This window comes from Maniola hyperantus, chromosome 23 (genome assembly GCF_902806685.2).
Source record: "Maniola hyperantus chromosome 23, iAphHyp1.2, whole genome shotgun sequence".
Classification (NCBI taxonomy): domain Eukaryota; kingdom Metazoa; phylum Arthropoda; class Insecta; order Lepidoptera; family Nymphalidae; genus Maniola; species Maniola hyperantus.
Window position 1 is genome coordinate 1,414,647 of NC_048558.1, and position 24,473 is coordinate 1,439,119.

The 24,473-nt window shown below is 39.4% G+C and overlaps 1 protein-coding gene across 1 annotated transcript in view; it reads right to left on the reverse strand.

Moving 5' to 3' along the window:
- The window catches only part of LOC117993314 (muscle calcium channel subunit alpha-1-like), a 63,534-nt gene that overhangs the window by 25,799 nt on the left and 13,262 nt on the right, over positions 1 to 24,473 (reverse strand). Inside the window, exons 3-23 of the mRNA XM_069506686.1 lie at positions 20,150 to 20,358; positions 19,019 to 19,124; positions 18,039 to 18,178; positions 17,373 to 17,479; positions 17,045 to 17,197; positions 15,886 to 16,079; positions 13,717 to 13,820; positions 13,066 to 13,238; positions 12,565 to 12,674; positions 10,963 to 11,078; positions 9,808 to 9,910; positions 9,298 to 9,449; positions 8,223 to 8,433; positions 7,470 to 7,590; positions 6,442 to 6,533; positions 5,506 to 5,606; positions 4,224 to 4,256; positions 3,313 to 3,419; positions 1,788 to 1,923; positions 1,391 to 1,526; positions 363 to 526 (exon numbers count right to left, since the gene is read on the reverse strand). Coding sequence (XP_069362787.1) covers positions 363 to 526; positions 1,391 to 1,526; positions 1,788 to 1,923; positions 3,313 to 3,419; positions 4,224 to 4,256; positions 5,506 to 5,606; positions 6,442 to 6,533; positions 7,470 to 7,590; positions 8,223 to 8,433; positions 9,298 to 9,449; positions 9,808 to 9,910; positions 10,963 to 11,078; positions 12,565 to 12,674; positions 13,066 to 13,238; positions 13,717 to 13,820; positions 15,886 to 16,079; positions 17,045 to 17,197; positions 17,373 to 17,479; positions 18,039 to 18,178; positions 19,019 to 19,124; positions 20,150 to 20,352 — 2,762 coding nt within the window. The 5' untranslated portion in view covers positions 20,353 to 20,358. The remainder of the gene's footprint in view (positions 1 to 362; positions 527 to 1,390; positions 1,527 to 1,787; positions 1,924 to 3,312; positions 3,420 to 4,223; positions 4,257 to 5,505; positions 5,607 to 6,441; positions 6,534 to 7,469; positions 7,591 to 8,222; positions 8,434 to 9,297; positions 9,450 to 9,807; positions 9,911 to 10,962; positions 11,079 to 12,564; positions 12,675 to 13,065; positions 13,239 to 13,716; positions 13,821 to 15,885; positions 16,080 to 17,044; positions 17,198 to 17,372; positions 17,480 to 18,038; positions 18,179 to 19,018; positions 19,125 to 20,149; positions 20,359 to 24,473) is intronic.

Consider the following 24,473-nt stretch of genomic DNA (forward strand, 5'->3'; position numbering starts at 1 on the left):
GGAAAATAAATATTTATCACGCAAAAAAGATACACAGTAATTAATATTCAGGACCATACAAATGAGAAAACTTATAATATATCAGCCTGTCTGTTACCAAGGGAGTAAAACATATCAACTACGCAACTCCGAGATGCCATTTAAAATTTCTTGAGAAAAATCTAGTAGGAAACTTTATTAGTCATACCCAAAATTGTGTCGTGCGGTGACCAACCCGTCTGCCCAGCGTGGTGATTATGGGCAAACCCTTCCGTTAGGAGAGGCCTTTAGTCCAGCAGTGGACTGTTTTAGGCTGCAAAATTGAAACCCAGGACCTTACAGCCAAATAAGTAAGCCACTAGATGAACGAATCGAATACTTACCCACTAACAGAGACCAGGGAAACAATGACGACCAACAAGTCGAGGAGGTTGAATGCAGATCTGCAGAAGGCGTCTTTGTGGAGAACAAAGCCGTATGTGACAAGCTTCAATAGCAGTTCTAGAGTGAACACTGCTGTGAAAAAGTAGTCGATCTTGCGGAGTACCTGTAAGCAATGTTGAAAATTAGTTTTTTTTTTAATTAGGAGAACCAACAGCTTACATTAATAAATTATAATCTTAAACTTAAGTAACTACAAGCTAATAAAAGGTTTTCACAATTAGATACTAAATTAAAAAAGAAAAATGAACACAGTGACAGATTATAACTAGATATTGCGTTATGCTAGCAAATAAGTTTATTAAACTTTGGCGCACACTATTTACATTGCCATAAAATAAGTCTATGCTGGATTCGTCATAAATAGAGTTTAAATTGCGAGAAGCGCGAGCAATGAAGGAATTTGTTCTGATGTTAGTTCTAGACGAAGGCAAATGTAAAATTTTATTTGCATCATTGGTAAATGTTTTACTAACCTCATCATTATTAAATAATTTTTCAGCGTTTACTGGTTACATAAAATGCCGATAGCGTTTCAAAACTCTCTGTATACACAAATGTGGAACCATCTTTCACATGCTGTGTTAGCTAACAAAACTACAATATGGGGCTATTCAAAGGATGGATCAATAATCCATACCCAATATAATAAATACGGAAGTGTGTCTTTTTGTCTGTTTGTAACCTTTCACTGTTCATCCGCTTGACTAATTTTAACGAAATTTAGTACAAAGAAAACACGCTGGACAACAGATATAAATAAACAATTTTGTAGCTCGTAAAATCAAAGACTTTTCACGGAATTAAAAAAACTGAATTTTAGGTACATGGATGAAATCGCGGGTATCACCTGGTTCCTTGAAAGCCGGCAACGCATTGGCAGTTCCTCTGGTGATGCAGATGTTGATATTTACGAAGTGGCAATCAGCGGGTGATCTCTATTAATATATTTTTTTAAATCAGGAATCACCTCAGTCATGTCTTCACTCTCCTTCCTTCCAACTGGGTCCTCCATTGCCAACATGATAGAAGAAGCCAGGATACACAGGAGGATCATGTTCCTGAACCAGGAGTGGTTTTGAGTCTTGTAACAGGTAACACGGAACCTGAAAAATATAAAGGTTTTAAAGCTTTTTACCAGACTTTTTGGATGGTTACCTCGCAAACAGTAGGTACAGTTCGTAAAACCGATAGACGTTGGGGTCTCAAGGTGCTGGAAGGCAATCTCGCACCGGAAGACGCAGTGTTGGAAGAGGGACCCCCCCCTACAGGGACGGACGACATCAGACGAGTCGCAGGGAGCCGCTGGATTCAGGCGACGCAAAGTGGTAGTACTATAAGTTAATTTTTCCTTGTGCACTACTTACCAGTTAGTTTTTGAAAATACGAAGAAGCTGCTTCCATCCGGTATAGGCTTCTCATCGGATTTGATCTCTATCTCTGATAACCTTCGAGGTCGAGCGGACACCTTGGTTGTTGAGGAATCTTCTATTTTAATATCACCTGCAATTAAATATAAAATATAACTAGACGATGCCTGTGACTTCGTTCGCGTGGATTTAGGTATTTAAAAATCCTGTGAGAACTTGTTGATTTCCGGAGTAAAAAAAAAAATTTCAAAATAATAAAAACCGACTTTAATAACTACAAACACTAAAAAGTAAAAAATAATTTAATTTATTACTCAATATATTACGTACACAAGAGTTATTGTAGTTCTATAGTAATATTTTTTGGAGCCGGTGCCAATTAGCCTCACGAACCATCTACCTACTCTTCATATTGTTTTGTGACTCCACATTGGCACCTCATTGGCACCGACTCCAAAAAATATTACTATAGAACTACAATAACTCTTGTGTACATGATATATTGAGTTGAGGAGTTCCGTTCTCCATCTCCGAAGATATTCATCAAATCTTTATTAAATTAAAATGGGACCACCTCTGAAGTATGTCCTACAAAACAAAAAAAGAATATTCAAAATCGGTTCATAATTGACGGCGTAATCGCGTAACAAACATACAAAAAAAAACATACAGTCGAATTGATAACCTCCTCCTTTTTTTGAAGTTGGTTAAAAATAGCGTATGCCACTGTCCCGGTTTCTAACTATACCCATGCCAAAATCACGTCAATCCGTTGCGACTTGATTGAAGGACAAACAAATACACTTTCGCATGTATACGAATATACTATAGAGGGCGTTTGTGCACTCATCCGTATACGGTTCGTATCCATGATTCTTCGAAGTGGCCGTCATACAAATACGTACTCATTCGATACGTATTTTTACGGATGAGTGCACAAACGCCCTTTTTTTCGGATTTATATGATCTCAAATTGTGAAATCTGCCAATCCGCACTTGGCCAGCGTGGTAGACTAGGGCCAAACCCTTCTCATTCTGAGAGGAGACCCGTTCTCAGTAGTGAGCCGGCAATGAGTTACTCATGATGATCATGAAATCTGCCAGAATTTTAGGTATATTGTAATCGTCAGTTGAACGTCCTTACCATTTCTAAATATATATCAAAAATTGCGGACGTCCGTCAGGAATCGCTCGCTCCAGCAATGCACGGGGATGCAATGGCTTATATAGTACGGTATAATAACATTGTAAATTGAAAAATTAAAAAGAGCAACCGCCGAGTTTCTTGCTGGTTCTTCTCGGTAGGAACGGCATTCCGAACCAGGCGTAAATTAAATTAAAACTACCTGACTATTCATAAGCACTTGTAAAAAGTTTACATGAATAAAAACATATTCTATTCTATTCTAATCGAACCCGCGTCTTCTGTATGTTCACTCAGTACTGAAGCGACTGTTTATGCCATTCAATAGCGACACTTTGCCATTACCTTCTTTCCATTCCCTTCTTTCTTTGCCCTTACCATTCTCTTTCTTGTCAGTAGTAACCAGTACGTTATTGATATTGTCCTCCTCATCTTGCTGATCCGCTTCTTCTTCAGAACCCGTTTCCTCGTACTCGTGATCAGATCTGTGTGTAATTGAAAGGATAAGATTGTTAACTTTAATAACTGTCAAATTAACAGACAGTCAGTTTCATGTCAATGTAAACTCTAACGGCGGTTACGCATCAAACTCATCCGGTCAGAGTCCGTGGAAATACGTTCCTTTTTGTTTTGTATGGTAGTTTATGACATATGTCGTATGTCGTAGATAATTAATCGCTGGTATTCTCACGGATGACGGATAGACCTCGGATGACGGAAGTGTAGTGCGTAATTGCCATAAGTAGACCAAACGTTGGAAAATCGTGGTTTACCCAAAATGAATACTATCCTAATGCCTGATTAGGGTTCCGTACCTCAAAAAGAACAAAAACCCTTATAGGACCACTTCGTTTTCTGACGTGTCTGTCAAGAAACCTAAAGGGTAGTTCCCGTTGACATAGAATCATGAAATTTGGCAGGCAGGTAGGTCTTATAAGGAGGAAAATCTGAGAACCGTGAATTTGTGGTTACCGTATTAGAAAAAACAAGGAAGTGAAGTACGAGTCAATGGTCTGTATTCATGCGACAGGCGCAGCTAAATATATAAAACGAAAAGGTGACTGACTGATCTATCTACGCACAGCATAGACTTATGATACTGGGCGGATCGGGCTGAAATTTTGCATGCAGATAGCTATTAGACGTAGACATCCGATATTTATCGGATGTCTTACCTGAGGATTTTTGAAAATTCAACCCCTAAGGGGGTAAAGTAGGTAGTCACAAAAAATATTCAAATTATAATCACTTACATAGATGCAGTAAGAAAAATACAAAATCTAAATTACCTTGCCACTCTTTTATAAGCTTTATACTTCTGGCTGCGTAAAATCAATAACATTAAATTATTTTAAACAGGTATACTATGATAAATAATAATAAGTAGCACAGAGTTATCCAGCAGGGCGATTGTCTAAAACCTGCATCAATCATTATTACAATCTCAATTGTTCTGATTGGCTGAATTTGTGCGATTCTTGTTGCAACAATGCATTGTAGCCAATAGTGAGCGAGCATTAACCAATCAGAGATGATTGCGATCGTGACATTGTAGCTATCAAACAACCGCGATAGAGCCACGGTTTTTGTCATCCAAATCATCACTCATTAACGCATTAAAAGAATTATACCTGATTTGTTAACTCTTTAGCTAACACAGCCACTGTCACTAAATGAAACATCAAACTCCTTTGACATTAGTGCTATAGGAATAGTTTTTTGTAGAAAACCTTCAATGAATCCTAATCCTAATCCTAATCCTAATAATATTATAAATGTGAAATTGTGGATGTTTGGATGTTTGTTACTCAATCACGCAAAAACGGCTGAACGGATTTGGATAAAATTTGGAATGGAGATAGATTATACCCTGGATACTTTTTATCCCGGAAAATCAAAGAGTTCCCGCGGGATTTTGACAAAATGTAAATCCACGCGGACGAAGTCGCGGGCATCAGCTAGATCAAAATAAATGGCAAATGAGCTTGATGGCTTTCAGTCAGTGATGATCACTGAATCACACCGCCACCCTTGAAGGTTATCTATCAGTCACAACATTGGCTAGAGCAAAACTGACTGCAAAACCTATCGTGTAATACAGGTGTACAGAACGCTAACAAAAACGAAGACAGGTATAGTACTGATGATTACTATAAGAAAAAACGCGAAAAAATATCCTATATTTTATAAAAGTTAACGATATATTGCAAATAAAACATCTGATTAACGCTAGAGGTCAACTAACGTTGCGTAAGTAGGCCACTCAGAGTCAATGCTGCGTCGTAGATGGGCCATTGACCCCAGTTTTGCACGCGATACATTGCAGGATTGAAAAATACTACATTACTAAAACTACCAAAATGAGGCAAATGTGGTATTGGATTGTGTTTAGCTAGTATAACAATAACGCTAAGTTTTCGCTAGCATTCTGATTACACCCTGTATAAGTCTGTTTTTCAATTAACTAGGTTGTCATCGTACGCTAAGCATCAAGTTTTTCACAAAACTGGTATGCCATTAAAAATAAATTATTATTTTATTTCCTAAAAGTACCGACAAAATAGATCGTACCCTTCACTAGAATATCCTTCTTCCTCGTTGACATATTCATCATCAGTTTCTCCTCTTTCTTCATCTAACTGAGGGTTTCCTGCTTCAGGGTTATCAGCTCCCTACAAATTGCTGAACGTTAAGTGTTACTGTTATCACAACATTACAAGAAGAACTAGCGTATACCCGGCAGCGTGTGCTCCTACGCCAAAAATAATATAGGTACATAATGCTTTGTTTCTTTTTTTGTCCTAAATTATCTTTGCATTATTGCCTTACTAATGAAACAGGCACATCGTTTGGATGGTTTTAAAGTCTATAACGGACATAGGTAGAATTTTTATTGTGTTTTATATATTAGGAGGATTATAGTTTTCTAAGAATACCCCAGCAAGTTAGTAGGGCCTACTTACTAAATAATTTATAATCTCTAAACATTACAAGTCCTCTTATAATAAAATTCCACACTCGAATTCTGTGCCATTGGCACAGATTCCGTTGTCTTTCTCTAACCTAAATTTAGAGTATCTGCATCCTTTTCTTTTTAACAATGCTAAAAAGGGACAGCAAATGAAATTTACATTTAAAGACTTTAAATTTTAATGCAAGCTACAAATTTAAACAGTAGGCTCGCGAATTTACGCTAAAATCACGAGTTTTACCATCTAAAAATTAAATTTAAAACTGTCAAACTGCGTCTGTCCTTTTCATATTACATTAGTAAGAAGAGGATGCGAATACTCTAAAATTAGGTTGTGCTCAGAATCAGTACCATTGTTTGACTTGCCTTTACACAAATTTAAAAAATTTATTAAAAGTATGCTCCTGAAAAAAGCATATTTCATGTTTTTTATTATACAAGATTTATAATACCTATGTATGATAGAGTTTTAATATTGTGAAGGTCTTGAATCTTTGATAACAAATCGTTATCAAGGAATTTCATAGGTAACTTACCTCCTTGTCTTTGACAATTTGCTGAGCGTCCATTTCCTCCGCATCCCCCAAGTTGTCTACAGCGATAGCCAAGAACACGTTTAGAAGAATATCTGTTATATTTTAAGGATAATTTATTTCTATCTTTATAGGTACCGTCTCCGCTTCGCTCCGCTTTATTAAACAGGCACTATTCGCTTATCACTACTCATATTATAAATACGAAGGTGCGTTTGTTTGTTGATTTGTCCTTCATTAGTCGTAGCGGAGCAACGGATTGATGTGATTTTTGTGGATATACCACACAGAATTCAACCTCAAGAGTACGCATATACAAGGTTTTGCATGAAAACAAAATCGTAAAACGTTGGCTTGGTACAGGGAAGAATGCTTTACTTTATTAGCCTCAATAGCTCAACGGGTAAAGGAGTGGACTGAAAACCGAAAGGTCGACCGGTTCAAACCCCGCCCGTTGCACTATTGTCGTACCTACTCCTAGCACAAGCTTGACGCTTAGTTGGAGAGGAAAGGGGAATATTAGTCATTTAACATGGCTAATATTTTTATTAAAAAATATAAAAAAAATGTTGGGGTCTCAAGGTGCTGGAATGGCGACTTCGCTGCATTCAGGTGGCGCAAGGCCGTGGCGTGTGGAAGTCCCTACAAGAGACCTATGTCGAGCAGTGGACATCTATCGGTTGATGATGATGATGAAGAAAGCCGGAAGGCCATTGATGCATTTGCATTTATTACCTACTAGCTTATGCTCGCGACTTCGTCCGCGTGGACTACGCAAATTTCAAACCCCTATTTCACCCCCTTAGGAGCTGAATTTTCAAAAATCCTTTCTTAGCGGATGCCTACGTCATAATAGCTATCTGCATGCCAAATTTCAGCCCAATCCGTCCAGTAGTTTGAGCTGTGCGTTGATAGATCAGTCAGTCAGTCAGTCAGTCAGTCAGTCAGTCAGTCACCTTTTCCTTTTATATATTTAGATTTTGAATAAATCATTTGACTTTGACTTTGACTTTGACTTTGGTAAAGGATACAGTTGCCGCAGATGAAGATGACGATGAAATAGATGGAGGCGAGCATGCCGGGCGAGCCTGCGCCGCCGTAGGCGTTGATGCCGTGGTACATCACCACGTTCCAGTCCTCGCCCGTCAGGATCTGCAACAGGATAGTCTTATTGATCGACCAAAGAGTGGTATCTGACTCAACTTCGGCAAAATACGTCACGAGTCACGACAGACGCTCAGACAGAGAACGAAGTGATCCTATAAGGGTTCCTTTTTCCTTTTGACGACCTCCCTGGCGCTGTGGTCTTAATAGTGGGAGGTCCCGGGTTCGATTCCTGGCAGGGGTTTGGAATTTTATAATTTCTAAATATCTGGTATGGTCTGGTGGGAGGCTTCAGCCGTGGCTAGTTACCACCCTACCGGCAAAGCCGTGCCGCCAAGCGATTTAGCGTTCCGGTACGATGCCATGTAGAAACCAAAGGGGTATGGGTTTAATAAAAACTGCCATACCCCTTCCAGGTTAGCCCGCTATCATCTTAGACTGCATCATCACTTACCATCAGGTGAGATTGCAGTCAAGGGCTAACTTGTATCTGAATAAAATAAAATAAAAAATAAAATACGGAACCCTAAAAGTGCTAGATTTCTTGTACGATGGTACGGAACCCCTCGTATGTGATTTCGACTCGCACTTGACCGGTTGAATGACCTTGGCTTGACCAAGCAGTTCCTAGCGACATCAATAGCTACAAAGTAGAAGATGAAGAAGAAGGAAAATCAAACCTGGAACATGGTAAGCACGGCCTGCCAGAAAGAGTCAAAGTTGTGCCTCTCTTTCTGCTCCACGGGGTCGTAATCAAATCTCCCTCCGAACACCTGCATGCCCAGCAGCGCAAAGATCACGATGAAGAGGAACAGCAGGAGAAGGAGAGAAAAGATGGACTGGATAGAGTTGAGAAGAGACGCAACTAAGTTGGAGAGCGAGCGCCAGTACCTGAAAAACAAAATAAAGAGATAATTTATAGTTAACTAGCTAATGCTCGCGACTTCGTCCGCGTGGGCTACACAAATTTCAAACTCCTATTTCACCCCCTTAGGGGTTGAATTTTCGAAAATCCTTTCTTAGCGGATGCCTACGTCATAATACCTATCTGCATGCCTAATTTCAGCCCGATCGGTCCAGTAGTTTGAGCTGTGCGTTGATAGATCAGTCAGTCAGTCAGTCAGTCAGTCAGTCAGTCAGTCAGTCAGTCAGTCAGTCACCTTTTCATTTTATATATTTAGATAGCTGATGCCCCCGACTTCGTACGCGTGGATTTAGGTTTTTAAAAATCCTGTGGGAACTCTCAAATTTTCCGGGATAAAAAATAGCCTATGTCCTTCCCCGGGTTGCAAGCTACCTGTGTACCAAATTTCGTCAAAATCGGTTGAACGGTTGAGCCGTGAAAAGCTAGCAGACAGACAGACAGACAGACAGACCCACTTTTGCATTTATAATATTAGTATGGATATATCTATCATTATTAAGTTACATTTGACAACTTATAGAAGAGAAGGGGAAATAGAAGGGATTTGGGATTTGACCTTCTGAGCTGATATCCAATACATTGTCATTAATTATTTCCGACATTTTTTCTGTCTGAATTTGCGTGCTGAAATTTAGTTTTTTGACACATAAACTAAATTACACCAATTTTTTTACAAAGTTTCTGCAAATTAGAAAAATTGGAAGAGATACCAAATCAAAGAATCAAGAAAGAAGTTTCTTTGTAATCAAGCGTAAACCTAAGAAAAATCAATTGGTAAGGAATTAGAACCAGACGGTAGATAAAGATTATTTATCAAAGGAAAAACTTACTTGGTAACCTTGAAGACCCTCAAGAGCCGTACGCAGCGAAGCACGGAGATGCCCAGCTGTGGGATGGTGCCGAAGCAGGTGAGGGCCAGCTCCACGATGGAACAGAACATTACGAAGCAGTCGAAACGGTTGAATAAGGAGACGAAGTAGCCCTGAAAACGATTTCAAGCTGCGATATAAATGTTTCACTATAGGGTTGTGAGAGTTCCTCAGATGTCATCAATACCTTTATTATTAATGCGAAAGTGTGTTTGTTTGTTGGTCTCTTGGTTTGTTGGTTTGTCCTTCAATCACGTCGCAACGGTGCAACGGATTGACGTGATTTCTTGCATGTGTGTAGATAAAGGTTCCAACAAAAATGTCCACACTCCTATCAATCGTAATCCGCTTTAGTTAATAAGTTCTTGGATCTTCATCTTATGAATCGTGTTTAAATCGATATTTGAATCGACTGGACATTATCATAACGGTTTCTAGAATGTTCTAGAATATCCAATTTGAAGAGCTTACTTGGAATCCCAGTGCGTACATCTTCACCAACATCTCCATTGTGAACAGAACCACAAATAAATAATTGGCGTAGTTCTGGAACACTTCAAGCCATTCATGTTGTCTGCAAAAACAAAACAAAAATAAATAAAACTAAACACCGAATGTGGCAAGTGTATAAATCTTAAAGCTAGCCTTATCTAATTACTATATAAATCATGACCGCGTGGAATGGTGCCAAGAATACTGGCTGCATTTCCGCGCTGGACAGCCAGGCTGATCCGTTGCGCAAAAAATGAGCCAGCCCTTTTGTCACCAGATGAGGTGAGGATGAGGAATCGCGGTGAAATGTCTCGTAAAAAATTTTTTGCACTAAGACTCCATGGCCCCAGGGTCTCCACGGCAAACGGCACAAAAATGTAACTCTCTATAAGAGAGGCATTCTTGCGCCGCTTGCCGTTTTCAGCTGTTTCTGCTGCGGCTCCCGGTCTTGATGCTGTCTTCCTGATATGACACGGGGCCAATGTGTCAACGCAAGTTGCGTCCCACATTAGCGCCCGTCCCCGTTCCCAGGGAACCAGCGTCAATCCATCAGGTCTCTAGCCATCATGAGTGGCAAGAGCTAGTATATATATAATAAGAGTGTATAAATTATCTATTCTATATTTATAAAACTCTCGCATTATTGACAGATAAATAATGTATAGTACAAGTCCGTCCCAATATAATCCGATAATGTATAATATTAGAAATACTTATTCCCAAGAAAATATTTAAAAAAATTAGACGTAAGATTTTTTACACCTTTATGACCTGTAACTAACCTGAAGCAGTGATAGCCTAGTGGTTAGGACGTCCGCATTCTAATCGGAGGTCGGGGGTTCGATCCCGGGCACGCACCTCTAACTTTTCGGAATTATGTGCGTTTTAATTAATTAAATATCACTTGCTTTAACGGTGAAAGAAAACATCGTGAGGAAACCTGCATGCCTAAGAGTTCTCCATAATGTTCTCAAACGTGTGTGAAGTCTACCAATCCGCACATGGCCAGCGTGGTAGACTATGGCCAAAACCCTTCTCACTCTGAGAGGAGACCCGCGCTCTGTAGTGAGCCGGTGATGGGTTGATCATGATGATGATGATGATTACCTGTTATCTCCCAAACATAAGACATACCCGTGATGTTCCGTCGCCAGAACCAATGTGTTCAGGAAGACGAGCACAATGATGGCCCAGTAGAAGGTTTGTGATTTCACGGCTTTTCTACAAGCCCTGCGCATGCGACGATTTACCTGAAAAAAAATTTTTTTTTTGTTTAAAAGTACCCGTAATATTATAAATGCGAAAGTGTGTGTATTTGTTGGTCATCACAGTCAATCACGTCGCAACGGAGCAAAACGGGTCGACGTGATTTTTTGTATGGGTAAGCCGTAGCTTAGTAGTCAGAGCGTCTTATTTAAAACTAGCTTCTGCTCGCGGCTTCGCCCGCGTGGCCTACAGGAAACAAATGGCATTTTTTTTTTCAGAAAAAAACATTATAACATCAGGACGCGCACCCTGAACAGCACCGAATAACACATATAACCTTCCAACCCCCATTTCATCCCTTTAGGGGGAGATTGTCTCATAGTCGTTTCTTAGCTGACACCTAACCTCAAGAAAAAACCTACGTTCCAAATTTCAAGTTAATAATATCAATAATTAAAACTTTCCCATACAAACTTACATCCCCTATTTTACCACCATTATGGGAAAATTTTCCAAAAATCCTGAAACACGTATTTCTTCATTTGTTCTGCTTCAGACCCAGAAGCCAAATACCAATTTTCATGCAAATAACTTGAAAAATGACCGACTTTTATACAAACTTCCATCCCCCATTTAACCCACTTAGGGGTGGAATTTCGAAAAATCCTTTCTTAGTGGATACCTACTCTTCACAAAGAGTAGACCCTCCTAATTCCATGTCTTTAGGACCAGCGGTTTAGGCTGTGCGTTGATATCTATGTCAGTCAGTCAGTCAGTCAGGACTTTGAATTTTATATATATAGATTATTAATAACACTGTTTTTTTGTGACGTAACCACAAATTTACGGTTTTCGGACTTCCCCTTTACCTACTTGTAAAGGGGTTATTTGCATTGCGTCCTGCCTTTCATGATATCTACTAGATCAACGGGAACTACCCTATAGGTCTTCATTCCCCTGACGGGTCTTGAGTCTTGACACATACTACAGACAGACAAACAGACAACAAAGTGATCCTATAAGGGTTTCTTTTTTCTTTTCGAGGTACGGAACCCTAAAAAAAACCGGCCAAGTGCAAGTCAGGCTCGCGCAATGAGGGTTCCGTACTACAGTCGTATTTTTTCGACACTGCACTATAATTCAAAAACTATGATACATAAAAATAAATAAAAATCTGTTTTAGAATGTATCTACAGGTGAAGACCTTTCATATGATATCCCACTTGATATAGTTATCTTACTTCGAAATATGAAAATACTAATTATTAGTTAATGACCACAATTTTTTTTGTGTGATATAGCCACAAATTCACGGTTTTCAGATTTTTTCCCTAACACCAGCTATAAGACCCACCTACCTACCAAATTTCATGATTGTAGGTCAACGGGAAGTACCCTGTAGGTTTCTTGACAGACAGACAGACAGACAGACAGACAGACAGACAGACAGACAGACAACAAAGTGATCCTATAAGGATTCCTTTTTTCCTTTTGAGGTATGGAACCGCAAAAAGAGGGTTTTCTGCTTACTTTATCAAATCTCCGACAGTACATCTTGCAAGTTGTATTCGATGGTGGGTCTCCATTGCCGTTCATGTTGCTTTGAGATCCATCGTTGCTTCTGCGTTCCTTTTTGTTGCCTAAAAAATAACAAAAGTCACTAGAGAACCGCACTTGGCTAGCGTGGTAGACATGTTCGTGGAATGTACCCGTTTTATACAATACAATATGTCGTTAAACCACAAAGTAAACTTAATATCATTACTCATCATCATCATCATCTTCATCATGATCATCAACATCATCATCATCATCAACATCATCATCATCATCATCATCATCATCATCATCATCATCATCATCATCATCATCATCATCATCATCATCATCATCATCATCATCATCATCATCATCATCATCATCATCATCATCATCATCATCATCATCATCATCATCATCATCATCATCATCATCATCATCATCATCATCATCATCATCATCATCATCATCATCATCATCATCATTACCTACCTTGAGAATCCTGATCTTCTTCCTTCTGCCCTTGATCGTTCTCCAAATCCAACTCCTCAGCCACAGTGATCCAGTTCAGGTAACCTTTGAGATCCTCTTCAAACTGCTGCCTCTCTCTTGACTTCTGGAAATCTCCTCGATTCTTCGCTTTCTCTCTTTCTTTAGAGAACTCTCTTTGAAATAAAAAAGTGATAACTTAAATTTTTTGTCAGATTCGCATTTATAATAATTAGACCCGCGAATCAATGTATTGTGTTGCCTATCCCAAAATACTGGACTCAAACACCTGGATGAATCGGGGCGTTTGCCATGCAAATAGCTATTATGACTAAGAAAGGATTTATACGCTAAGAATTTTTTTTTAATAAAAATAGCCAGCAAATGAGCTGGCGGGTCACCTGATGTTAAGTGATTACCGCCGCCCATGAAAATTTGCTTCTATTGCTATCTTGCTAATTATTGCTAATTTAGCTTTGCGTTGCCGGCCTTTCAGGAATTTGTTGGTCCGCCCCTTGAATAACCCCAGGTTGTAATCTAGTGGGAACACCGCCGAATGGAGAAGGGAGGAACTAAAGGGATAAAATAGGGGATGTTGACTGTTAGTCCACGCGACTATGTCACGGGTATAAGCTAGTGATTAATAAAACTTACCCGGATAACACACCAAGAATAAGATTCATCACGAAAAAGTTCCCAAATATGACCAGCGAGATGAAATATATCCACACCCAGGTGTTGCCTTTTACATCTGCTATCTGTAATGACAAACAAACAATCTTCAGATTTAATTTTTTAATTTAAGTATAGACGCTTGGCTGCAATCAGACCTGGTGGCAAGTGATGATGCAAACTAATATGGAGCGCGCTTGCCTAGAAGATGCCTGGTTTGGAGTATTATTATTATTACTAGCTGATGCCCACGACTTCTGGATTCAGATACGCGGCAGAAAATAATGTACATCGTCCTTTAGAAAGAGATAGTGGTTTTGTTGAGCATTGTCTCTGTCGTTGAGACCGACAAAACGTCACATTGGTATGAGTGACAGAGACAACACTCTACAAAGCCGAAATCTCATTCTAAAGGTCGATGTACATTATTTTCTGCCGCGTACGTACACGGCATATATTCACAATATCCAAGGATCTTGAAATATAATGATAATTATCAGAGGGTTTTCTGGGGATAACTCCAAACTAAATATTATATAATACGAAAGTGTATGTATCTGTCATGACGTAGGGCTCCGTTTTAACCTATGGATACGCAACCCTCAAAACCTAAATCTACGCGGGCAAAGCCGCAGGCATTATCAGTACCCTTATCAGTACCCTTATTAAAAATGCGAAAGTGTGTTTGTTTGTTGGTTTGTTTTTGTTGGTTTGTTGGTTTGTCCTTCAATCACGTCGCAACGGTGCAACGGATTGACCTGATTTTTTGCATGGGTATAGATAAAGACCTGGAGAGTGACATAGGCTTTTTATCCCGACAAATCAAATAGTTTTCACGTGATTTTTAAAAAAACTAATTCCACGCGAACGAAGTCGCGGGCATCAGCTAGTTGGTTGATAATGGTACTGATGATGTTGGTGATGAATCTATTATATAAAAATGGGTCGCTTAATGTGTTGCTGATCGAAAATCTCGAGAACAGCTGAACCGATTTCGCTAATTCTTTTTTTATAGTATTCCTTGAAGTACGAGGATGGTTCTTAGCGAGAGAAAAATTTAAAAAATTTGAATCGACTGTTAGGCGGTACGAAGTTCGCCTGGGCAGCTAGTCTATAATATAAAAATGAATCGCTAAATGTGTTGCTGATCGCAAATCTCGAGAACAGCTGAACCGATTTCGCTAATTCTTTTTTCATAATATTCCTTGAAGTACGAGGATGGTTCTTACGGAGAGAAAAATTTAAAAAAATTTGAATCGACTGTTAGGCGGTAGGCGGTACGAAGTTCGCCAGGGCAGCTAGTCTACAATATAAAAATGAATCACTAAATGTGTTGCTGATCGCAAATCTCGAGAACAGCTGAACCGATTTCGCTAATTCTTTTTTCATAATATTCCTTGAAGTACGAGGATGGTTCTTACGGAGAGAAAAATTTAAAAAAATTTGAATCGACTGTTAGGCGGTAGGCGGTACGAAGTTCGCCAGGGCAGCTAGTCTACAATATAAAAATGAATCACTAAATGTGTTGCTGATCGCAAATCTCGAGAACAGCTGAACCGATTTCGCTAATTCTTTTTTCATAATATTCCTTGAAGTACGAGGATGGTTCTTACGGAGAGAAAAATTTAAAAAATTTGAATCGACTGTTAGGCGGTAGGCGGTACGAAGTTCGCCAGGGCAGCTAGTCTACAATATAAAAATGAATCACTAAATGTGTTGCTCATCGCAAATCTCGAGAACAGCTGAACCGATTTCGCTAATTCTTATTTCACAATATTTCTTGAAGTACGAGGATGGTTCTTACGGAGAGAAAAATTTAAAAATTTGAATCGACTGTTAGGCGGAACGAAGTTCGCCAGGGCAGCTAGTTAATAATACAGCTAGTCTATATATATAAAAGGAAAAGGTGACTGACTGACTGACTGACTGACTGACTGACTGACTGATCTATCAACGCACAGTTCAAACTACTGGACGGATCGGGCTGAAATTCGGCATGCAGATAGCTATTATGACGTAGGCATCCGCTAAGAAAGGATTTTTTAAAATTCAACTCCTAAGGGGGTGAAATAGGGGTTTGAAATTTTGTAGTCCACGCGGACGAACTCGCGAGCATAAGCTAGTTAATAATAATTATGTATTTGTCCTTACAGCGTACATAATATCAGTCCAGCCTTCCAAGGTGATGCACTGGAAGACAGTGAGCATGGCGTACCCGATGTTGTCAAAGTTGGTGATGCCGTAGTTGGGACCGTCCCAACCCGTCTTGCAAATGAAGCCATCGTCGCAGTTCTTGCCGACGTCCTTCTCGCTGGAGCATGGGCCCGCGTCATCCGCCATTTTGTCTAAAAAAACCGGCCAAGTGCGAGTCAGGCTCGCGCATTGAGGGTTCCGTACTACAGTCGTATTTTTTCGACATTTTGCACGATAATTCAAAAACTATGATGCATAAAAATAAATAAAAATCTGTTTTAGAATGCACAAGTGAAGACCTTTCATATGATACCCCATTTGATATAGTTACTTACTTCGAAAATTGAAAACACTAATTATTAGTTCATGACCACAATTTAATTTTTTTGTGTGATCTGACCCTAAATTCACGGTTTTCAGATTTTTCCCCAAATGTCAGCTATAAGATCTACCTACCTGCCAAATTTCATGATTCTAGGTCAACGGGAAGTACCCTGTAGGTTTCTTGACAGACAGACAGACAACAAAGTGATCCTATAAGGGTTCCGTTTTTCCTTTTGAGGTACGGAACCCTAAAAAGATTTCAATCTGCTGATCTAGAAAGATCTGCCTACGAGGTATGGCCCTTTAAGAAAGAAAGAAAGAAAAACGTTTATTTTTAGGGTTCCAAAGGGTGGCCTATGTCCAACAGTGGACGTCCACAGGCTGATGATGACTTTACGATGGTAATTGGGTATTTGACTCCAATTTTTTTATTACTTTATTATAAACTAGGATAAAAATAATGACGTAAACTGAAAAAAACTAATTAAATCGATCAAATAATACAAAAGTTATAAGCATTTAAATATTTCTGATTAGACAGAGTAAGCGATATAGAATTATGACGTCATTTTGACTAATGCCATAGTATAGCTTCGTGCGGTTTCATACAAATTTTCGTTTTGCGAGAAAGGGATAGAAGACCGTCCCACTCCAAAATTAAATTGCCTGTAACTTTGTAAATCTCTGTTGGATTTGAGCGTACGTCATTATTTTTATCCTAGTTTATAATAAATTAATAATATTTATCAAATTCATAATAATAAATGTTAATAATAAATGTTATAGCACTTACCGGTATCATTTTTGAAGCAAGTCTTATGAAGAAGCCCAGAGAACAGCTCCAGGCCAATGATGGCGTAGATGATGATCACGAAAAGCACCAGGAATGCGATGTGGAACAGCGGCACCATCGCCTTGAGGATGGAGTTCAACACGATCTGAAGACCTGGAAGGAATATAGAAGACTAGCTGATACCCGCGACTTAGTCCACGTGGATTTGAAAATCCCGTGGGAACTCTTTGATTTCGCGGGAACGCGTGGATTTAGGTTTTGATGGTTGCGTATCCAGCTGGCCTGTAACACGTGAGTACAGCCGGGTGTAAGATACATTTTTACTTACTTGGCACTCCTGAAACCAGTCGCAAAGGACGCAGCACCCTGAAGGCTCTTAAGGCTTTGACGTCGAAGAGGTCTTTCGAAATGTACTGCAGAATCTGACTTGCTATTCTGCAAAAAAGATGGCCAAGTTAAGGTTTAGAACAGTCTTCCAAATATGATAATAGTGAATAGACTGAAATCTACATCGATATAAGTGACAAGATATGCCCAAGCGAACAAAAATATATATTCTATACTATAGTTCTAAAATGGGAGAAAACCGTGACATAGAAAGCAACATAATAAGAAATACTAAGCGCCGAACGCTTCAAAATATGGTAATTTGATAGCACTCGAGAGTATTGGTATTGGTTCCGAAAACACGCCACCCTTTCTTTTTCAAGTGGAATATAAAACGCTATGATATATATGTACATACTATATTACACAAGTGGCATATAAATGACTCAATACTGACTATATTACTCATATTACATTCACACTTCACAGTGAAATTGTTCCCTAAATATTTGCCCAGACATTATTTATCTAGAGTGTATAAGTATAATATTTTGTTTCAATGTCACGCAGTTGGATAAAAACTATAGAGAGAATCAGAAATAGAAGAGAAGAAGAGGAAGGAAGACCAATGGTTGTAAAGTCAAAAGAAGTGAAGTAAGTAACTTGCCCAATAGTGACGATGGTGAAGTCAAGGCTGTTCCAGGTATTCCTCAGGTAGGCGCCCGGGTGGAAGAGGAACCCGTAGGCGACGATCTTCATGAAGCACTCCGCCGTGAATATAGCCATGAATATCCACTCCACTTTCTCCTGCGCAAGAAGACATCTTTCGTTTTTACAGAACTTCAAGTACGTAGTTCTACCTTCTGCACTGAAACTGCATCTGCATCTTGGGTACAATGCCGCGCTGAAGTTGGTCTCGGACTCGATGAGGTTTTAGATTTAATTTAATTTATTTTAGTTTGAATTTAATGTTGTTTTTTTTAATATTCTGTTTATTTAGGTAATGTACTTTATTAATTTTAATAGAACAAGTAGTAAGTCTAAATTAAAAGTAAAATAAAACAACAATGGGGCCGATTCTCTTGTACACAATCTCTAAACTAAACTAAATTAACAGGTCTAAATCTAGTGCTATGCTTTTACGCAAGCAACATTATGAAAGGGATAGCAATAGATTTAGACGTGTCGTTTTAGTTTAGTTTAGAGATTGTGTACCAGAGAATTGGCCCCATTGGTAAATTAAAACTAAAATAACTTAAATTAAATCTAAAACCTCATCGAGACCACCGCAGCGAGGCATACACAAGATGCTGGCAGCATTACCCCTTTGGATGGCCAAACTAATTCTTTGACCAAGGTAGCTGCCAGCTCTCGGGTCCCCGGTTGACTCGATAACCCTTTTCGAAATTTCCTCAAAAAGAGCTCGAGCCCCCGGGCCCCACGGTCCCAAGGTCTCCACACCAAAAGGCACGAATAAGAAGCTACCATCAAGGTTTTCATATTTGCGCCTCTTGGCCTGTTCGGCGCTGATGTGTTTATTAAAAAAAATACAAAAACAAGAAAATTCAATCTCTGAAAAAATAGTTTTAGGAAACACGTAAGTCTATAAAATAACTGCAAAATAGTTGTAAGAAAATATGACCTTACCAATACTTGGTTTGTCTCATTGGTGTCTCCGGAAGGGTATGGCGTGAACACGGCTAAGGCGATGCAGTTGGCAAATATCGTTGTCAGTATCATGTACTCGAAAGGTCTGGTGTTGTGTTCAGGGAATCACAATGTCAACAACAACTTTCATATTTTTTCAGCGTTTTCAACAAAGTCGAGAGACCACCTGGGTGTCTGGTGCACTTCGACCGTCCGCTGCGCCAGATCCTTCTTTCCACGCACGTGCAAACTGTGCAACCAACTCCCTTCGGCGGTGTTCCCACTAGATTACAACATGGGGTTATTCAAGGGGCGGACCAACAAATTCCTAAAAGGCCGGCAACGCATCAGCGGTTCCTCTGGTGCTGCAAATGTTCATGGGCGGCGGTAATCACTTATCATCGGGTGACCCGCCTGCTCGTTTGCTCGCTATATCTATAAAAAAAAGAGAGCTATTGGTACGTTCATATGTCAGTCACTCAGTTTCTTCTTTAATAGCTTATTCGTCCTCATCCAGAGACGTTTTACAAAAAGAAGAAATCTCAGTACACTCTAGGCCTAAGGTATATATTCAAGGTATGAACATTTCCGCCTTTTTAATCTCTAGGTCCACCGATTCAGGTTGTGCTTTGTCTGTTAGTCACGGTTCTATATTGCAATAAAAGATAGTTTCCTTAAATAATGTCAAATTCCGGCTTACATGCTACATGGCTGCCATGTGTAATTTATTATTTAATTACCTTCAAGGCAAGAGTGAATAGACAGACAAATGGACAGATGTTGGGACAGCAGTGGCTTTGAGGGTAGGGTTGACATGAAGCTGTGATATCCTAGTGGTTAGAACGACCGCCTCCTAATTGGATGTCGGGCGTTCGAGCCCGGGCACGCAACTCTAACTTTTCGGAGTTGTACCTTATGTGCGTTTTTAATCGTGACTCACAGGTGTGTGAAGCCTGCCAATCCGCACTTGGCCAGTATGGTCAAAATACAGCGTGGACTATGGTCAAAATCCTTCTCACTCTGAGAGGAGACCCGTTCTCTGTAGTGAGCCGGCGATGGGTTGATCATGATTATGATGATGAGGGTTGACATCCTTCGGGTACGGAACCCTAAAAAATTATAAAAGGATACTTCCACTCAACAATATCATAGCACAGCTTCCTTATAGGGTTCTTCAAGTCCAAACAAAAGAGACTCCTCTTTGGTTTCTCTGGTTGCGCTTTCCCGCGCGGCCGGGCTAGTTTCTTGGGTTGCGGTTGCGTCGCCGCCTGTCCCGTGTCCGGCGCGTCCACGTCCGGCGTCGTCGCGCCGGTTGCTTGTGGTTGCTCTGTCATTTTCACCTGGAACCAATGAATGTACGAATGAAGCATTTTTCTTCAACCATAAAATTGGGTATTTGCCTACTTTTGAATTTGATAAATATTATTACTTTATTATAAACTAGGATAAAAATAATGACGTACGCTGAAAAAAGTATTAAAATCCAACAAAGATTTACAAAGTTACAGGTATTTTAATTTTGGAGTGGGAGGGTCTTCTATCACTTTCTCGCAAAACGAAAATTAGTATGAAACCGCACGAAGCTACTATATGGCATTAGTAGGTGTGACGTCAAACTGCTGTATCGCTATCTCTGTCTAATCAGAAATATTTAAATGCTTATAATATAACATTTTTGTTATTTGATCGATTTAATTAGTTTTTTCAGTTTACGTCATTATTTTTATTCTAGTTTATAATGAAGTACCTAATAAAAAATTGGGGTCAAATACCCAATTCATAATCAAAGTAGGTAGGTATTGATTTATTGATAAAATGATAATTATGGCATTGTTGGGCGTTGACGTTAACCTTAATGTGGCCCGAGCATTGCTGGTTTTTTACGGCCTAACCGTTTAACCGATTTTGATGAAATTTTGTACAGAGATAGCTTATAATGCACTTAGGGTACAATATAACAACGCCTTCCGCATCCCAATGAAGCACCCGCGTTTCTGCAGTGCTAAAGCTATGTTTGCTGCTGCAAGGGTCCCTGACTTCTTCGCCATACTCCCAGCGAGAATGGCTTCCTTCTGGGAAAGACTGACACACAGTACCAACGCTATCTTGTGTGCTTTTGTAGAGGATCTTAGTAATCCTTTTACAAAACATTGGTCCCACCTGCATCGGTGCGACAACAACACCTTTACTTAGATTAGTTTTTTAAATTTTAGCACCATTTTTTACATTTATATTTTTATTCTATTCAATTTTATTATTAATTAATCTGCTTCATATTGTGTGTATATTGTTATGGATTGTATTTTCGTTGCCGGAAATAAAAATTATTTATTTATTTTATTTATATCCCGAAGACGGACATAGGCTACTTTTTAACCCGGAAAATGAAAGAGTTCCTACGGGATAAAAAAAACAAAAATCCACGCAGACGAAGTGGCGGGCATTTTCTAGATGATAATGATTCCGCCGATAATTTACGCGTTAAACTGAGGGGCCACACTTGAACGGTTAACGTCTAATGCCAATTGAATTGGCGTTAATATCGTAACGGTAATGGGAATGCCGTTGTCAAATTATCGTTTCGGTCGTGGCTACAAAGTCAAATATTTATTCAAAATCCATACTAATATTATAAATACGAAAGTGTGTCTGTCTGTCTGTATGTCTGTCTGCTAGCTTTTCACGGCTCAACCGTTCAACCGATTTTGACAAAATTTGGTACAGAGGTAGCTTGCAACCCGGGGAAGGACATAGGCTATTTTTTATCCCGGAAAATTTAAGAGTTCCCACGGGATTTTTAAACACATAAATCCACACGTACGAAGTTGCGGGCATCATCTAGTAGGTAATAAATTACGCTTTTTGATGGTCGGTTGTTGGATTTGCAAGATGATATAGTGGTCATAATTTTTACGCGAACTTAAAACTAAAGCTACACGTACGGTTAACGGCCGTTAACGCGTATATCAACGGCGTTTCCCGTTAATGTAACCGGGGCATTAGAGGCGTTGTACGTCAACTCAGTGGCTGATTGTTTAACGATTGCTTGCGTACACTCGAGTAACAATTTCGTGATGTTGTTGTGTTTATTTTTGGAGGCATCAAACTGTACAACCACACGTTTTTAAGCGCATCTGTTTTTAAAGCAATTTAAACAGAAAGTTTATGCAGGATGAAATAGTGGTTTTACAGAGCCGTGGCTAGGTGACCATTTATATTGACCCTAGTCTTAAAAAAAAATTGAATTGAGAAATTATTGTTGCGAACTAGTAGTAGTACCTATCCCCACCACCCGTGGCGTGCACAGTGTTTGAAGCCAGGGTAAGCATTAGTTAGGTAGGAACCTATTTACTGGCAGGTCATAATGAAAAATATGCATTGAGCCATTACAACTGGGGTAAGCAGTGCAATTGCCTCTATGACATGCATGCCACTGCCCACCACGTCGCTCTGACCTGCTCTGTCTTAGAACAGTGCGGTCACAGTTTTTCATTGGGAACTTTTTCATTTTAGAGCCTCAATAGCTCAACGGGTACAGGAGTGGACTGAAAACCGAAAGGTCGACGGTTCAAACCCCGCCCGTTGCACTATTGTCGTACCTACTCCTAGCACAAGCCTGACGCTTAGTTGGAGAGGAAAGGGGAATATTAGTCATTTAACATGGCTAATATTCTTTAAAAAAAAAACCGGGATAAAAAGTAGCCTGTACCACTCTCCAGGTCTTTATCTCTATCCTGCAATAAATCATGTCGATGCGTTGCACGTTGTGACGCGATTGATAGGCAAACCAACAAGCAAACACAGTTCCGCATTTATAATATTGGTAGTGTATAAAAGCAAAAGCTGACTGACTGACTGATCTATCAACACACACCTCAAACTACTGGACGGATCGGGCTGAAATTTGGCAAGAAGATAGCTCTTATAATGTGGACGTCTGGTTAAAAAGGATTTTTGAAAATTCAATCCCTAAAGGGGTAAAATAGGGGATAAAATTTGTGTAGTCTACGCGAAGACGTGGCCATAAGCTAGTAATTGATTTATACTTACTACTAGCTTATGCTCGCGACTTCGTCCGCGTGAACTACACAAATTTCAAACCCCTATTTCCTCCCCTTAGGGGTTGAATTTTCTAAAATCCTTTTTAGCGAATGCCTACGTCATAACAGCTATCTGCATGCCAAATTTCGGCCCGATCCGTCCAGTAGTTCGAGCTGTGCGTTGATAGATCTGTCAGTCAGTGGGTCACCTTTTCCTTTTATATTATAATTATTTTAATATAATAATTTTAATTAATCTCTTTTGGCCTTCTGTTATAACTAGATTTAAATTTAAATAATAATTATGTATTTACGCTGTTGATTACTTTAAAATAAACAAAAAAAAAAAAAAAAAAAAAAAAAAAAAAAATAATTTAGAATTTAGATAGACATGGAAATGAATTCTCTAAAGTCTGAACGTGTAAATCATTGTAGAATCGTCAGCATCCGACGTCGTAAACTGAAAATCACGATCTTTCCTCGAAAATTGTCTTTTACGAGCTATTACGTTTTGATTGGGCTGTTTTGCTCTACTCGCCTTGCGTTGGAGGATGTTCTATTATTGTATCATTTGTCATTTGACATAAGATTATGTTTGTTTTTCTAAAAATACTCTTTGCAGTACAATCTATACCGTCGATCATCATCATCATGATCAACCCATCGCCGGCTCACTACAGAGCACGGGTTTCCTCTCAGAGTGAGAAGGGTTTGGCCATAGTGCGGAATGGTAGACTTCACACACCTTTGAGAACATAATGGAGAACTCTCAGGCATGCAGGTTTACTCACGATGTTTTCCTTCACCGTTAAAGCAAGTGATATTTAATTACTTAAAACGCACATTACTTCGAATAGTTACCTAGAGGTGCGTGCCGGGGATCGAAGCCCCGACCTCAGATTGAAAGGCGGACGTCCTAACCACTAGGCTATCACGGCTATACCGTTCATACATTATCCATACTAATATTATAAATGCAAAAGTGTGTCTGTCTGTCTGTCTGCTAGCTTTCCACGGCCCAACAGTTTAACCGATTTTGATAAAATTTGGTACAAAGTTAGCTTACATCCCGGGAAAGGGCATAGGCTACTTTTCATCCCGAAAAATCAATGAGTTCCCACGGGATTTTTAAAAACCTAATTCCACCCGGACGAAGTCGCGGGCATTACCTAGTAAATCAGTACCCTTATATAAATGCGAAAGTGTGCTTGTTTGTTGGTTCATTGGTTTGTTGGTTTGTCCTTCAATAACGTCGCAACGTTGCAACGGATTGACGTTATTTTTGCATGGATATATGTAGATAAAGACCTGGAGAGTGACATAGGCTACTTTTTTATCCCGGAAAATGAAAGAGTCCCCACGGGATTTTTAAAAACCTAATTCCACGCGGACGAAGTGGCGGGCATCACCTAGTA